Below are 15,897 nucleotides of genomic sequence, written 5' to 3' on the forward strand. Positions count from 1 at the left end.
GAGGTAAAGTTACCCATGGTATTATCGTTACTTTGTAACATCTGAAAGCAGTACAAATTTTTTATTCTTGCAGTCATATCCCATTTTAACCTTATGAAGTTATATGAAATGGAGTGGTAGGGTTTGTTTCATTCAGAGCTCTTTCAATTTGTGTTCTGCTTAACCTAGTGAACTCTAGTTAATTAAGATGTTCCTATAAACAATTAAGCTTCTTGTAGGATCGTTAAGAAGATATAAAAATTTATGATGTAATAAAGTGTAATAAAATGATAAAGTGGTTAGCACATCACAGCAATTCATGTGCAGCAGCATAGGTGTTGAAAGAGACGAGTAAGCAGGTACTGTCACCTAAACATCCTGGAGAATTGTGGATGCATGTCGCAGAAGTCCACCGCTGCTGCCCCACAAATCCACTGGTGATTTGCACTCTCAGGTCCCACAGAATTTATCCTGCTTATCTGGGAATCAAGCAGTGAGCACCGGACACTATTTTGCTCCGATTTGAATCTATGCCATGGCGTGAACCACAATATGCCATGTATCACCACAATTAAGGGGGCAAGATCAAGGGTTTCTCTGACTACCTTTCCAAAAAAGCAGCCTCCACTATGCCTGGAAAGAGGAATTCCAAGTGCTAATTAAAAAATCATTGTTCTTATTGCCTTTGCTCCATCTTGTATATAGCAAGTCTATTTTTTTCCTTACTGGATTCTCTCCTTAAGAAGAGAGGGTAAGACATCATTGTCCAAGACATCTCCTAGCATTTTATCCTAAGGTATTGGGTGTACTAAATGGGATGAAGCCTCCTCTGTAAAATGTAAATTCAATAATGATGGGCACCAAATAACAGTATCTTACACTTTTGAAATACCTTTAGTCTAAACTTCTCTGGGCATTTTATAGCTAGTCAAGGGAGATCATAGCTACAAAAGTGGCCTTATATGTATTTCAGACTTTCCAATGAGTATCTGATGGTATTAATGCCAGATCTGTGAGAGTAGTACAAAGTGTGATTAACAAATTAAAAGTTTTTCAGACAATAAAATGTTCACAATGAGAAAGGGCTCACTTTGAGATGTGAATATAGCCCAACCCAGCAGAAAAGGGCACTATGCTTCAGAATGGGTCATAGTCTGTTTGGGGCTGACTGCTTAACGTCTGGTCAGAGATAATCTCACCTGACAACATCCAAGGGACGTTGACATATTCAAACCCAGGGTTGTGAGCCAAAAAATTTGGGGAGAGGGAGAAAGGTGTAACCTCTTCCTGATTGCATTAAGATGTCCTGGGGGTGGCAGGTAAGAAGAGAAAAAAGATTTTAATCTGAATGGACCCCCAGGGAAATCCAAGGAGGTGTGAGTGTGAACATATGTAAATTAGAGCCTGTGGTTTATCTTCAGGGAAAACCTTCCTCGACGCCTGAAGATATCAAATTTGCATGAGGACTAAACCCTTGACCATATGGTTATGTAAGTAGCTGAATACAAGGATGGAAAAGGAAGGCTTTTCATTTCATCCTGGGGCAAGTAAGCATTATTTCCTTTCTGTCACTTGTGTTTTATAAAACTTTGAAACAATATTATTTGTCTAATACTTGGATATTCTCATTTGCTTTTACCTCAGCTTGACTTGCATTAAGGGCAATCTCAGAGTAACCCAAAGCAAACACTACATCACATCATTCCTACCAATGTGGTAGGTTTTAAAACCAGATACTGGGTCAGAGTACCCACAAGATAACAGAGTGCATCTTCCCTGTGCTGCATTGGCCGCTTTGGGAATTGCTGCTGAAGGGAAGCAAAAAGGGATGGCATAGGCAGAAAGGGGACTTAAAAAAGTGTTTACAAGTAATGAATGTTAATCAGGTAAGGTTCCTGGAAGCAACTGAGTAATGAAAAATATGTCTCAGCCTTCAGGGTCAAAAGGAAGTTGTAACGGATGGATTAAAATGATTTTGTCAGTAAAAGACAGGAAAAGCCAGACTAGATCTAAAATAGTTTTACTTTAAAAGTCATGAAGAGCTAGCTTTTGTTATCAATGAATTGTAGATAATTACTTTGCTAAAAATCTCTAAATAAAAAAAAAATAAATCTACCATGTTCTCAAATAATTTTAAAGCATTTGAAAAAATTAAATAAACTGAATAAAAGGAAACAAGTGTGTTCAGTATGTTAAAATTGAGATTATTTTTTATTTCCTATGGAACAATACAAAAATAACCCAATTATTTTACTAGTAAACTACAATAATAGGATTACATTTGTCTTTTCCTTTTTTAGCATTTATTTCTACTATCTCCTTTTTTAAGTAAAGAACAACACGATAGTTCTGCCAGCTTTTAGAGAGACTCTAAGATCTGTGACGTGGTTTGGTTTGGTTTTGTTTTGTTTGTTTTGTTTTGTTTCATTTGAGATGGTCTTTGACTTTGCAAATCTGGATTTCTTTCACTTAATATCTTTGTACTAAGACAAATATAGGAACCCTGCTGATTTTTATTTCAACATAGTACTCCTCTTCTTTCCCACCTCATTCCCATCCAGCTCACATTTAAAATCTAAACCTTCTTCCTGGACCAAGTCCTTTCAGCAACTTCATGGTAAGGGAGAGATGCAATTTCTAAAATTTCCACAGCATTATTTTTTTTCTTACTTATTTAGACCAGTTCTTCCTTTCTTTTGTTCTCACTTCAAATTTCTTTTAGCTGACAATTTCACTAACTACCATGTAGAAATTCAGAAAACTCAACCATTCTCAGTGAAGAAGTCACAGTCATGTCATGCATCTGACTTCATGACAGAGCATTCTCCATTTTATAGTGGAGGTGGTTGTTTTCATTATTAGTCTCTTTTGCAGCAAGCTAGTACATGCATTATGTAAACACTGGCAGCAGAAAACTTCCTTCACAAGGTGAAAGTGTAACCCATATGGCAAGTCTCTGAGCACGAGTTCATGCACCTTTCACTGGATGGCAGTTTTAAAACTGAAAGAGTAACGGATTAGCCCTATGTACCAAAATCTACCAGTTAATGTCATTTTCATTAAAACCAAAAGGAATTTAATCTCAAAGTTACTAGAGAAAAGGCCTGGCCAAGTCTTGGACTAGACATGGGGCCATATGTGACCTCATCATACCTCAGAGAGGTACTAAAGCCTACTTGAATAAATAGCCCAGCCTGAGCTGTGCCTATTGGCATGATGCAGATGAAAAGACATCAAAGATCACTGGAGGACTAAGGATCAGCTTCCTCTGAGAGGAAAAAAAAAAAAAAAAGTCAGCAAAAATGTTCACAGGATACTTCATTTCCTAGATTAGATTGAACAATGTGAAATTCAGCTAGTCCACGAATGCACAGTATACCAAAACCATCTGAAAAACATGCTGCTGCTGCCGCTGATCAGTTTGACAGCAAAACTAGTATTTCTAATTTTCTGACTCTCTTTGAAACCAAGTGACAATGATTTCAAACAAACAATAATATTATTAGACTGTGGTTTTTTAAGTCACTGTGAGACATACTGAAAGTAAAATAAGTAGAATGAATGTCATAATAGCTTTAGTCCACTATGACATATATCACCTTGGCACACCTTTTTAGAGCAAAACGATTATGAGAGAGGGTAGACTGTATTTCACGCTGATACTGCATTTGGTCTTTTGATCTGTTGGACCAGGTGTAATAAGAGTATTTCTACTAGCAGTATGGTAATTGTTATTCTGACATCAATGACAAACATACAAACAACATCTTTTAAAAATAAACGACTACTAGGATTTTAATACAATTTTATTTTTTACCATATGGACTATACAAAATATCTTAACCATTTAAAAAAAAAAGGAAGGAAAAAACATCTAACTGTTATCTGTTTACCTGTTTGAGGCCTAGGAAATGGCTTATCCAATTTAAACCATTTATTTTTTGGTTTAGAAAATAAATCCCCACCCACGCTGACAATATGGAAGCCAGGCTTCAACTGAAAACAAATTAAAATGGTACCGTTATCCAAATCTCTTCAAATATCCAGAGATTCACGCCAGCAATAACCCGTTCTCCATTATGAACGGCAGTACAAGAGAACTGCTGTGCTCTACGCAGTTTTTGGCTTCAGCCTTAAAAATACTGATGGTAGGATTACCACTACAGCACAGGGGTGCAGGGTCAAAACTCGATAAGCTGAACTTCTGCCAACAGAAACATTTATCTTGCCAGAAAAGAACTTCTTTGATGAATCTGTGCATATATTGACAATCCTACTTTTGGCAACTCTAGACAGAAGAAATTGAATTTTTAGGAAACCTTTCCTTGCAAGATGTGCACAGCTCATTTTAGGTGAGCGAGGAAAAACATGAGAAAGACAACAGAAGCAGGAAAAAAGAGAACAGGCCAGCAGTTGCTAAGTGCAGTAATACTGTTGTGGCTGTATGCCCTTTCCTCCTCACTCCAAGAATTCCAACATTTTAAATGGCAGTTATTAACATGAATTAACTCTGCAGACATTAGTCAAGTACAGCATGAGAAGACTGCAATTCTAAGCTATTTTTGATCTATTCAGTTAATTATGATTCTAGGTTATCAGAACTGAATAAGCATGGTACTTCCTGTTGGAAACACCTATTCTTTGATAATTACATTCTATAAAGCACTACATCATGTGTCAAGGAGCTGAGTTGAAATTCATTAATAAAATTCAGAAGGAAACCCTTTAATTAAAGCAGCAGGAAATACTATTTGCATTCAAGGAACAACTTCTGAAAGTACTGTGCTAACGGTTTAAAGAAAATCACTTCTGAACAGCAACCTGATTCAGTCATTTTGAAATCCAGGCATTACAGTGCAATGAATTGATCAGACTCCTGATTGCTGCCCTTGAAATCTTGGAAAACAGCTAAGAGCAAGGATTGAGGCAGATGCATCACAGTCTCCAGGAAGTAATTTATAAGCCTGTGCTTTGAGTATGTATATGAAACATACATCTGACTTGTCTCTCTCTGTCATAAAAAGTAAATACTCCAGACAAATGTACACGAAGTGTACTAAAAAAAAAAATAAAAAAAATTAAAAAAAAATCAGTGCATTCTTCAATTGGTGCAGTAGTAAAACAAACACTTTCCAATAATATATAGTTTACTATTTGGAATGTTAAGCACTCGGGTATACCTATTCAGCACATTCAAGTTTCAACCTTCTAGATTTGTAAAACAGGGACATTTCTATTATACACACTGTGGTATCTCAGATTACTGTAATATATTCTGATTTTTAATTCAACGACCTCAGAGGGAAGAATTTATCAGCAAAATCTGATCACACTCTTCTAAGAGATACTGGTTAAAAAGAAAATGCAGGATGCGCATATGCTAGAATCTAAGCGCTAGACTCCTAATTTCTATTACTCAACAGGAGGACACCCTGGAAAATAGCTAGACACGTCTTCCATATCTGTGGATCAGCAAAACCTCAGATGCTGATTCTACACAAAGCCTGAAGCATGCCTGAATTATACAAATTTTGTGAGGTTTAGCGATCCTTCCAAGAAATGTGAGTCTGGTTATACTGTGACTGAAGATAGCTTTCTGGGAATTAAGAGGAGCAAAAATAAGCTGTGTCCTTAGAGAATATAATCTAATAAATCCACAACCAGCTACCGGATTGGTGGTGCTAGGGTATTTCTAGGCAGGCTGTCTATATTACTATGCAGTGACACATGGTACCTGTATTCCTGCTTTCTTTCCCATGTATGTGAATGTTTGAAAAAATTCTCTGGCACTCTGTGCTGTTAAATTTGTTGAGCATTCATACTTGCAGTATGTCAGCGTACTCAGGCACAAACACACGCAGACATGAACTAAATAAATAGAGATCAAGTGCATCTTAGGAGGGAAGTACTAAGTTTCCACTTCAGGTCTCATCAAAATAAAATAAAATTTATAGAATATAATCCACTGAATGTCTGGGAGGAGTGGGGAATGAAGACTGTGCTTGCTTAGGTGCCAATAGCCTAGACCATGAGAAGAACTTTCCAACACTAATTTCTTCTGTAAACATAGTAATCTTTCTTTTTTCCCCTTTTTTTTTTTTTTTTTTTATTAAACCATTTTAGATATCGTCCTTATTTGCCTTCTAATTGCGTATACAGCTTTTCTTTCTCTCTCATGCATAACTTAATCAAGACTGTCAAGAAAAAACCCCACCAAACACGGAAAATAGTAAAGGATAAATAAAATGGAATGTCTATAAGTGTATTTTGATGCCTTTGTATAGGACCTGAGGATTCTATTCCCTCCTTTCATTCTTCAGCTACTTAAATATGGGAAAAGAGGTTCAACTCACACATCCTATATGCACACTTTTGTTGAGCCATATAGGCTACACTCATTTCACTCTGACATCCACGTTCTGAAAGTTTGGCATTGGCATGTTTGAATTTCCATTAGGCTCAGTGACTTGCAGGCTGATGCTTCTTTGCAATACAAACTCTGCTGTGCAGCCATACTACAATTTTTTTACCTTTCTGCTAAGCCCTGCTAGAACTACATTATTTCCTGGTGGCTAGAATAATTCTTTTGAGCTGTACACAAGCTGTTGAACTCCAGTAGCACTTGAAGCTATTGCCAGAATAACAGACCCTCAGTTTTTCATCCTAGAAATTGCTGTAAAAAAAGCACATGCATGTATATACATGCCCAAACCCAGCATGCATACACATGCATGTACAGACAAATAGATATCACTACTGTCTATATCCCTCCAGCTCTCAGTATTTAAAAGTACTGGGAAAGATGGACAGAACAGAGAAGGCAAGCCCAGAATAGACATTTCTTACCATGTGCCACCCAGCCATGTTTACACTGATCACAGGTTCTCAGGTTTATCTTCCCTGGCTGAAAACATTCACATGTGCAATTTACCAGTGTACAGCGGATGGCCTGTAAAAAGGAAGAGAAAACACATATTAATGTCTTATTCTTTTAAGTAGAGATTAATTTACTTTCAAAACCATACATCAATATTGCTGAGCAATGACAACCAAAATGCTTATTCAATAACATAGTCTGTTGTCTCATGGAGATGAATACATTCCTAAAGTCTTTAAAAGAATTGGTCTATTTACTTTAGGGGGAAAAAAAAAAAAAGTGGTAGGATGAGGATTCTGTAGATGTTTCACAAATTGCCTGGTTTTGCATCAAATGCCTGAAGGAAAATGTTACTAGTGATGTCTTACCATAGCAGCATATCAGCTTGAATAAAACCAAGAGTGAAATGAGGAAATAAAAACATATAAAAAGGAAAACTATGGACCTCTTTCCCCTTCCTCCATGGTATCCAAAGGTTATTCTCAGGTTTCCTTTTTGGAGTTCGCATAAAATATGATTCCGCTACAGAAAAGAGTCATGGATTTGATGTGTTCCCAAAATAGGATAAAGTGATCAAGGTACAAGAATAGGACTAGTTCATAAAATCTCCCGTAACTTTCCTTTGCGTCTATCACTTTCTCCAATATCTAGGCATAGTCTTTTACTTCTTAGCACTCCCTATTTGTCAAACATATATTTCTCTGTTTTGCAAAAGATGAAACTATTTCAAAGCAGTCATGCTAAAACTCCAATCCCATGCAGAGATCTAAAATTTGCTTAAATAATACACCTTATTGATATCTCATCTCCCTTTTAAAAATTTTTTCAAAAATTACACAGGTTTACTTTGAGAGGAGCTAGCTACATCCACTGAAAAATGAATATAAATTGAATGAGACTCTTTTTAATGTGTAACAGACATATGTTTTTAAATAGTGTAGAAGATGACCTGTGCACTTCAAACTGCTACTAATAAATTTATGGCATGCATTTAGATGTAATTTGCATGGAGATTCCTCAGACAGAGAGGCTTATTCTGATCATTCACAGATTAACAATCTACTGTAACTACCAGAGCTGCCAGGAAAAGATATCTCTGTAGATTTAGATGCAATCAATGATTACTTGGGGGCTAAGGTGGAGGAAGGGTGCTTGGTACCTGTGGTCCCTGAGACACTGAAGCATTATGAAGGCTCTTGCCTCTTCCAAACAATTAACACACCCCCACCCCCTCTAACAACCTCCCCTCTTTCCATACCAAAAAAGAATTACCTTACCTATACTGACTTAAAGAAAATTACATTCAACTTTAGCTTGGCCAGGCTAAACTCCTTGGTTGCTGACAATGAAAAGGTTCAGAGTTATTTTAAATGTTTGATCTCTTTACTTATTTATCTGCATCAGACAGCAATTTAAAGCTATTTATAGTTTGTAGAACCACTTAAAATCTGTATTTCTCTGGTACAAGAGTCCTTTCTCCCTCCTATCCTATCTGCTCTTTTACTATCTCTTACTCTGAAAAACCTAGTGGGGAAAAGAAATATCCTGCTCTATTATGCCTGACACTTCAGGGCCTCAGTCCCAATGTCACCTGTCCAATTACTCATTAGCTAGGTTATAAAACACTGCTGTATGTATGCGTGATTAAAAGAATTAGTAATATGAAATATAAGGGTACCATAGAAGTGCTGACCGTGCAAGAATAATATATGTGTTTGTGGGTTATGGGAAAAAAAAATTCTCCTGAAAGGTCCTGTTTCATGTTCAATAGTTTATTGACTCAGTAATATATCAGGTCTCCACTGGTCAGTAATGGTGTTCTTTCTCTAATATGTTCATTAATTAATGAACTCAGTAATTAATTGTACTGCAAGGAGAAGGGCTTACAAAATTGTATTCTTATTTCACCATAAAAGGTTTTCTCAAATTCACCACCTTTTTTAAATCTCTGCACCAATGTGACACACATTTGTTGTATTTGAAGTTATTTGTTCTTGTTCATGTGTCATTTACGGTATGTATAATAGGAGTAATACAGTGTATATACACATACTAGATGAAATGGTGTCATTTGGTAAAGTTGCTTTATTAAGGCTCATCAGCATTTCCATTACAACCTTACCTAATTTTGGCCTAGAGGTTAACAGGTTGCCTGTAAAAATTGGATTCAGCTTGAACCTGAAATACAATGTTTCAGCCTAAGAGTGAGTTTTATTACACACACTTAAAAATTATCCATTTAGCCATTATAAATTATAAGATGGAGGAAAAAAAGTTTAGAGGTTTCATGTTTCTTTTCCTCTTCCCTGAGTTAAAGAGAGTGTCAGCTGTGTAAAGTGTTGAAGGAGATTAACTAATTAGTAAGATTTCTATCTTTTATACATATCACCCAAAATTTATGCAAACTTTTCAGAAACCTGAAAATGTCAGCTTATTCCTCAAATAACTAAATCTGAAAAGTCTTCAAAAAAAGCTATGCATTTTTATAAAATAATATGGATTGGCATAAGAAACTCCAGAGATAAGTATCATGGCTAAAACATTCAGCCTGGCCTTACTTGGCTGCTTTTCCTACAAAGAGTGTGTTGATGCCAGGCTGTAATCTGGTTTCAGTCATTTCCCATCCCACCACTGAGAATCCCATGAATACTTCTGAGTGATGAGGATAACCCCATAAGCTTCAAGATGCTCATTTGGGACTGGAAAAACTCATGTTCTAGTTCACATTGTGGTATGATCTTGGGCAAATTATTTTGTTAGCCTGATGCCTACATTCTCTAAACAATAACCAGACACATTGTCAGGGTAAATGCAACATAAATTGTGAGGCACTCTATAGTGTTGGAGGCTATTGAAAATCTCAAGTAGAAATTAGTCTTTATGTCAAAGGTTAATTTTTCACTTTACTCAGTTAATCCATAATCACTGTAACTACCTCAGATCACTACAATATCCAACATGAAACCAGCATTAACTTGGCAAAGAAAAGATTCAAGATGCCAGGAAAAGAAGGTTCAAGATGCCAGGAATAGTGCGTGTTCCTATGCACACAGATGGAACACTAACATTCATTAACTCAAAGCATTGTCTTTAAAGATCTTCACGATGCAACCAACATATGTACTGACCCTTGTAAGCATATGCATCTGCATTATTAACACTATCTTTCTACTGGTTTTCAATAGTGTTTAACTTAGGCATACAAGTCACGGGCAGTTTGTGCAACAGGCTCAGGAAGGACCCAGAACGGCAGCAGGAGATGAATGTGGCAGAGATTCACCTAAGAATCCAAAGCTTTAACGCAGCCCCCTCCCCCCATTCCCCAGGGGTAGGATTTTAAGGTACAGAGAAGATAAAAGTACGGCAGCTGTACAGTAGCTTGTAGGTAGCAGCATGGATTGGTGTAACTGTGGATGGACACCTGTTACTGCTTAATTTGAAAGGGGTGAGGAGTAGGGATAATGAAAAGATCCTGGGTGAGTTTGCAGCAGCTAAATACTGTAGCCATTGTTCAAACCTGTTAAAAAGCAAGTATAAAAATCCAAGGGTGTAGCAATGCTTTTTTTTTTTGCCAGAAAATGCTTCTGAAAGAGTACTGCTAGGCATTCCAGAAGTCATGTACTGTAATTCTGCCTTTGCGACATATTGCTAAAAAGTTTACGTAATGGGACTGACTCTGTGTACTACACTATTTTGTAGGGAAAGAAACAGAAATTTTTCCTGATGAGGATTTTCCTCAGAAACTCCTCCAAGAAAGACAGAAAGAGAACAGAAGGAAAGGAGAAAAACCCAATAACCTTGCATAGCGAGAGGAACAGTAAAATCAGCAGATACAGGCTCCCCCTGTACCAGCTGATAGGCAATCGTGTATTTAGATGACAACTTGCAGGTTATGGCCCTTAAGTAAGCAACAAAACATGGTTTTCTACAGTCTCTTGAAAAGTGCCATTATGTTCTATCACGTCAATTGTCTGCAGATTAGAGGAGTTCTCAGGCATTTTTATACACGCCTTCCCCCGAGTTCCTAATATAATGTTCCTTGCATTTCTACCAAAATTACAGTAGCCCTTGAGGACCTGTGGAGAAAATGGACTGGACTTCAGTAGAATAATTTTAAATAGTTTATACTACTGATTCCTTAAATCCTAAAGCAATGCTATCAAGGTTTAAAAAGAAAACACACATATACAAGAATAAATTAATGGTTTTATAATTGACACTGAAATGTTCAGAAATATCTTGCTGCTTTCTTTGATATCTACTTCCTGTAGAGTGTAATGCAGAAAGAAGGGAACGTTGCCTAGTATTAAAGCATGTGGTCTAGTATACCTATGCCTAAGTTTGTGTGGCTAACATTAAAAGATGTTAGACCTGACTTCTGCGGCTTTCTCCCAGACCAAGGATATTCATTTAACATAGTTTGGGTGATTTAACTATATCTAACAAGTAAATATTATTCACATATTAATAGGAACAGCCCATAGCAGTAATGGAAAAATCAATCTGTCTGGCTGTTTTGCAGAGCTTCCAAGAGATAAGAAGCAATAACCTATCATGAAAGGGATCACAGTATGGGAGTAGGAGGAGAACATGTAAAGAGATACGGTTCCTCCTCTGGAGTTCTTACAAGTGACCACATATTTAAAATGATGCAACTTTCTGGAGAGATAGGTAAGTTTTGCAACTTCATTTATCCTGAATTTTAATAGCAAATATAACAAAAATTCCTAATGTAACTTGTGACACGTCCTGTGAGGTTAAATAGCATTTACTGAAGTATCAGCTACATCCTTCTATACAGTGGGCAGTATTAACAGAGCCTTGCTCTTAATGTCCTTGCCTCATCTTTCTCATGTACAAAAAGGTATTTAAGAAATGTCTCCTGTCAGGCCACCTGTGATAGAAGGGATCGCTGTCCACCTAATACACAATGGAGTCAACTATAATCACTCCTTTTGCATGAAAGTTTCATCTACCTGTCTGAAGCACCTTCCATACATTTATCCTACAGAGCTCACACAGCCTAAATCCAATGTTACCAATCAGAGGAGCACAAGGCTTGAGGATGATTTGGTCCAGTGTTTGTGAAATCTTTTTAGTGAGACTTCAAACCAGCAAACTGGTGTGTTAAATGCAGTTCCTTACAGCTGCATTAAAATCAGTAAGATTCTGCGTGAGTATGCACTCTGCACAAATGTATTAGTTAGTAAGGATGCCAGGGTTTTTAAACACACACATATACACAAATGTATACTTAAATTTAGATTTTGCATAATGTGGTAAAGCACAAGGTCTCTGCATTTTAGTAATAAGGGCAAGAACGTTCCATATTTAATTGACAGAATAGATGATTTTGTTTGTGATTTTAAAAACAATAAAAAGTTCTTGTGGTATATGTCAATAAATGAAATATTTGGGTGAAATGATGGGAAGTACTGGAAAAGTAAAAGCAAAAATCACTTTTTGCAGCTTATCTCTCAACTTTAAGAAAAGACCAAACCCAACATGTTAAATACAGTATTTTCTCTCCACTGACAAACAGTTTTGATTCTATATTATAAATACCCAATGCCTAATTTTGATCTAATATTTTATTGAAAGTAAATAACACTGTCATTGGGAGAATAATTTAAAGCCACACAGTAGCTGGTCTCAAGACAGGATGGCACATCTAAATAATCAAAGTTAATGAGCAAGAGGTTGATGAGAAACATAGAGATCCACTCATCTGTTGCTGTATGTTGACTCATGATAAAAAAAGATATGAAGCAGCAGACAACAGGTAAGTCCTGCAAGTGTCCCAGCATTTTTTTTAATAGAAAGTCTTCACTGCCTTTACGTTTTTCTTACTGTTTCTTGGTTATAAAGTGAAGAAGATAAAATCTGTCTATATAAATCGACACTATTGCTCAGCACAGGATTGTACCATACTACAATTTTAGGTTGTTGGGTTGGTTTTTTTCCTTTCTTTTTTAGCGCACATATCTTATGCTCTGTAAACAGCTCTTAGAAAATCTGTCACTTCTCTTCTTTACTACTTCAGGAATCCTAATATTTTTTTTTTCTTTCTTGCCAATTAAGTCTTTCTTTAAAAGACCACAGCATAAATTCTGCTGTGTAAATGCAAAAAGATCCCAATGAAATTATACTATTTTTAATAGCTGGCAAATCAGGAGTACAACAGAGTTTGTTTTAAATTAACACCAAAAAGAGGATCATTTGCATACTGACATTTAGGAAATGCACAGTGTGTCCCGCCTATAGTAAGCTTGCTATTATAGAGAATTGTCATGGTTTAACCGCAGCTGGCAACTAAACACCACTCAGTCGCTCAGTCACTCCATTTCTGCTCAGCAAGAAACATCCCTGAATTATCAGTACTGTTTTCAGCACAAATCCAAAACATAGCCCCATACCAGCTACTGTAAAGAAATTTAACTCTATCCCAGCCAAAACCAGCACAGGAATTTTTTGCAAATTATAGACAGCCATACTGCCTGAGAAGATCACCGAAGCTTGGATGTGGGCAATAAAAAATCTGCAGTAGTTCAACTTTGAGCTAGACTTTACGACAACCTTTTATATTTGAGGCCACAAACTTGTGTCCTTATTGAATTGCTCACACATTTGACAAGACTTACAAAACCAAGTTATTGGCTGATAAATGCACCCACAATGTTATGAGGCAATCACTAAAAGTCAGAGCTTGGGTACATTTCACTAATTATTCAAGCTTGTAAGCATAAAAAAGAAAAAATTTAAAAAATGTTTTTTAAGAACAAAAATGGTCCAGTCTGTCTCCCCACTTTGCAGTTGTCTGTAGCTTCTCTCTGTGCTTCAGAATGGTTAATTGCTGAACCTGTACTAGTTTGGATTATAGAAAAATCACAGTGCATGAAACGGTAAAGTTCATTTCAAGAAAAAACATTCCTTACCAAGGAAACTCACAAAAAAAGGGAGGAAAAAAAAACCCCCTCCAATAAAATTATAAAAGCAGATAGATCAAAATCACTACACCTTTCCTTAGTTAATTTCCAAACTATATTTTCATTTCTAAGAAAGAAGGAAAATTGGGGTGGAAGTGCTTGCCATATTTTCTATAGAATGAAGAATACACATGCAGAAGTATTTCTGTCTCTGCAGGGAGACCTAATGTCTCCATCACGTACTTCTGGTACAAAAATGATGATTTTTAAACTCACCTACAATTTTTATATGGGTAATGCTGCAGCCAAAACATTGGGCAGAAAGAGGAGCAATGCCTCAATTCTGATCATGGGTCTGCCACTCCCAGTGTGTGGCACTGGTTAAGTCACTTACTTAACCACTCAGTTTCTAACTGCCCAATCTGTAAAAACTGGGTAATGATACTATCTACCATCTTCAGAGATGACACTCATGAACTGCTCACACAACATGGTGAAGTATGAGGACAGAAGGTAAGGCAGAAGCATGAAGCATTACTATTTCTTCTTTTAACAGTTTTTTTTTTTTTAATAATGCAACTTTAGGTTGGTTTGCTATTGGTAAAGGAATAATTTTAAACACAAGTATCACATGGAGAAAATAACCTTAATTGATAGATGACCATTTTTAACTTCAATACCAGTAGCCTAATAATGCATTGCCCAAAACAAAAAACAGTAAGGAGGAATATAATTTGCATTTGAATGGTTTTAAACATCCATGCTATGCAACAAGGCTTCTGATCTCTCTCTCATTCCGAGATACCCAAATATCTTCTGAGTTGTTCACTGCATTGCAGTATTTTATTAGTAATTTCACATCACACTATATTAGTATTGTTTCTCACTTGTATTTATTTTCAGTAATACAATTTGAAAGGTACTAATATTTTTATATTTCTCTGTGGCATTCAAGAAAACAGTTACTAATACAATATGAAGGGAAGGATGCTAATAGGATAAAACAGCTTTTCCTGCAATAAGGACAACCTAGCCTTTAAGCATTTTAGAAAACCATTTTCAACTCTTCTTGAGAAATAACTGGTAAATGAATGGTGAATAAGAAAAGAAGGAAGAAAGAATAAAATGTCATTTGTAATGTTGCATTCAAGTTAGGAGTCACTCTTCAATTCTACTTTCAATACTTCCAAAAGTGGAAGCCTTTGTCAAGGAATGCTACCTAGAATTTTCTAGAGAAAACAAATATAATGCAGAGTATCTTTGTTAGTTTCCAGAAACTTTCTGTAGGTCACGTGCGTCCTGATTCTACACTCTCAACTCACAGTGCTGCCAACAGGATATTCTACAAAGACTGCAGGTACGATATTACCCTATGTTTCTATAGCATGTAAAACTAGCCTGAGGTTCCCAGGCATCAAAGGCAAAGTTGCTTGCACTGAAAAAATTAAGACTGACAAGTGCCTCTTTGCTTAAAATTTGAAGAAAAACACATGGTTGATTTAAGAATGAGATTCTCTGTGCCTGAGAGCACGTTAGCAAATGCAGACATTTGTTCTTATAGATGAAAACCAGATTCGTGTTATGAAACCAACACTGTTAGACATTGGAGTACGGCCACGCACTTTGTCAAGGCAATGGCTAGTCCTGGATAGGTATCCAACAATGTGGATAGATGCACCTGCAAAAAGCCTCATATACCCTCCTCCACCCATGACTCTTCTAGAGATTAACATTGCTAGCTCCACCCAGCTCCTCACCTTAAGTTAGCACAATTACGGTCTCCCTTAGAGAGCACAGGAGGCAAGTTGCTTCCACCGGTTTTACTGCCCTGCCCACCCCGGACCGATTGTTTACTCTGCTCTTGTCAGACCCCACCTGGAGTACTGTGTCCAGCTCTGGGGGCCCCAGTACAGGAGAGACATGGAGCTGTTGGAGCGAGTCCAGAGGAGGGCCACGAAGCTGATCAGAGGGCTGGAGCACCTCTCCTATGAGGACAGGCTGAGAGAGATGGGGTTGTTCAGCCTGGAGAAGAGAAGGCTCCAGGGAGACCTAATTGTGGCTTAGCAGTACCTGAAGGGGCCTACGGGAAAGATGGAGAGGGACTGTTTATGAGGG

At 37.0% G+C, this 15,897-nt stretch overlaps 1 protein-coding gene across 3 annotated transcripts in view; it reads right to left on the reverse strand.

The window, feature by feature from the left end:
• The window catches only part of BNC2 (basonuclin 2), a 349,761-nt gene that overhangs the window by 121,718 nt on the left and 212,146 nt on the right, over positions 1-15,897 (reverse strand). For all 3 annotated transcript variants that reach the window (XM_054810588.1, XM_054810587.1, XM_054810589.1), the window contains exon 3: positions 6,826-6,928. In XM_054810588.1, the coding sequence (XP_054666563.1) occupies positions 6,826-6,928 (103 nt within the window). The remainder of the gene's footprint in view (positions 1-6,825; positions 6,929-15,897) is intronic.

This window comes from Grus americana, chromosome Z (genome assembly GCF_028858705.1).
Source record: "Grus americana isolate bGruAme1 chromosome Z, bGruAme1.mat, whole genome shotgun sequence".
In the NCBI taxonomy this organism is placed as follows: domain Eukaryota; kingdom Metazoa; phylum Chordata; class Aves; order Gruiformes; family Gruidae; genus Grus; species Grus americana.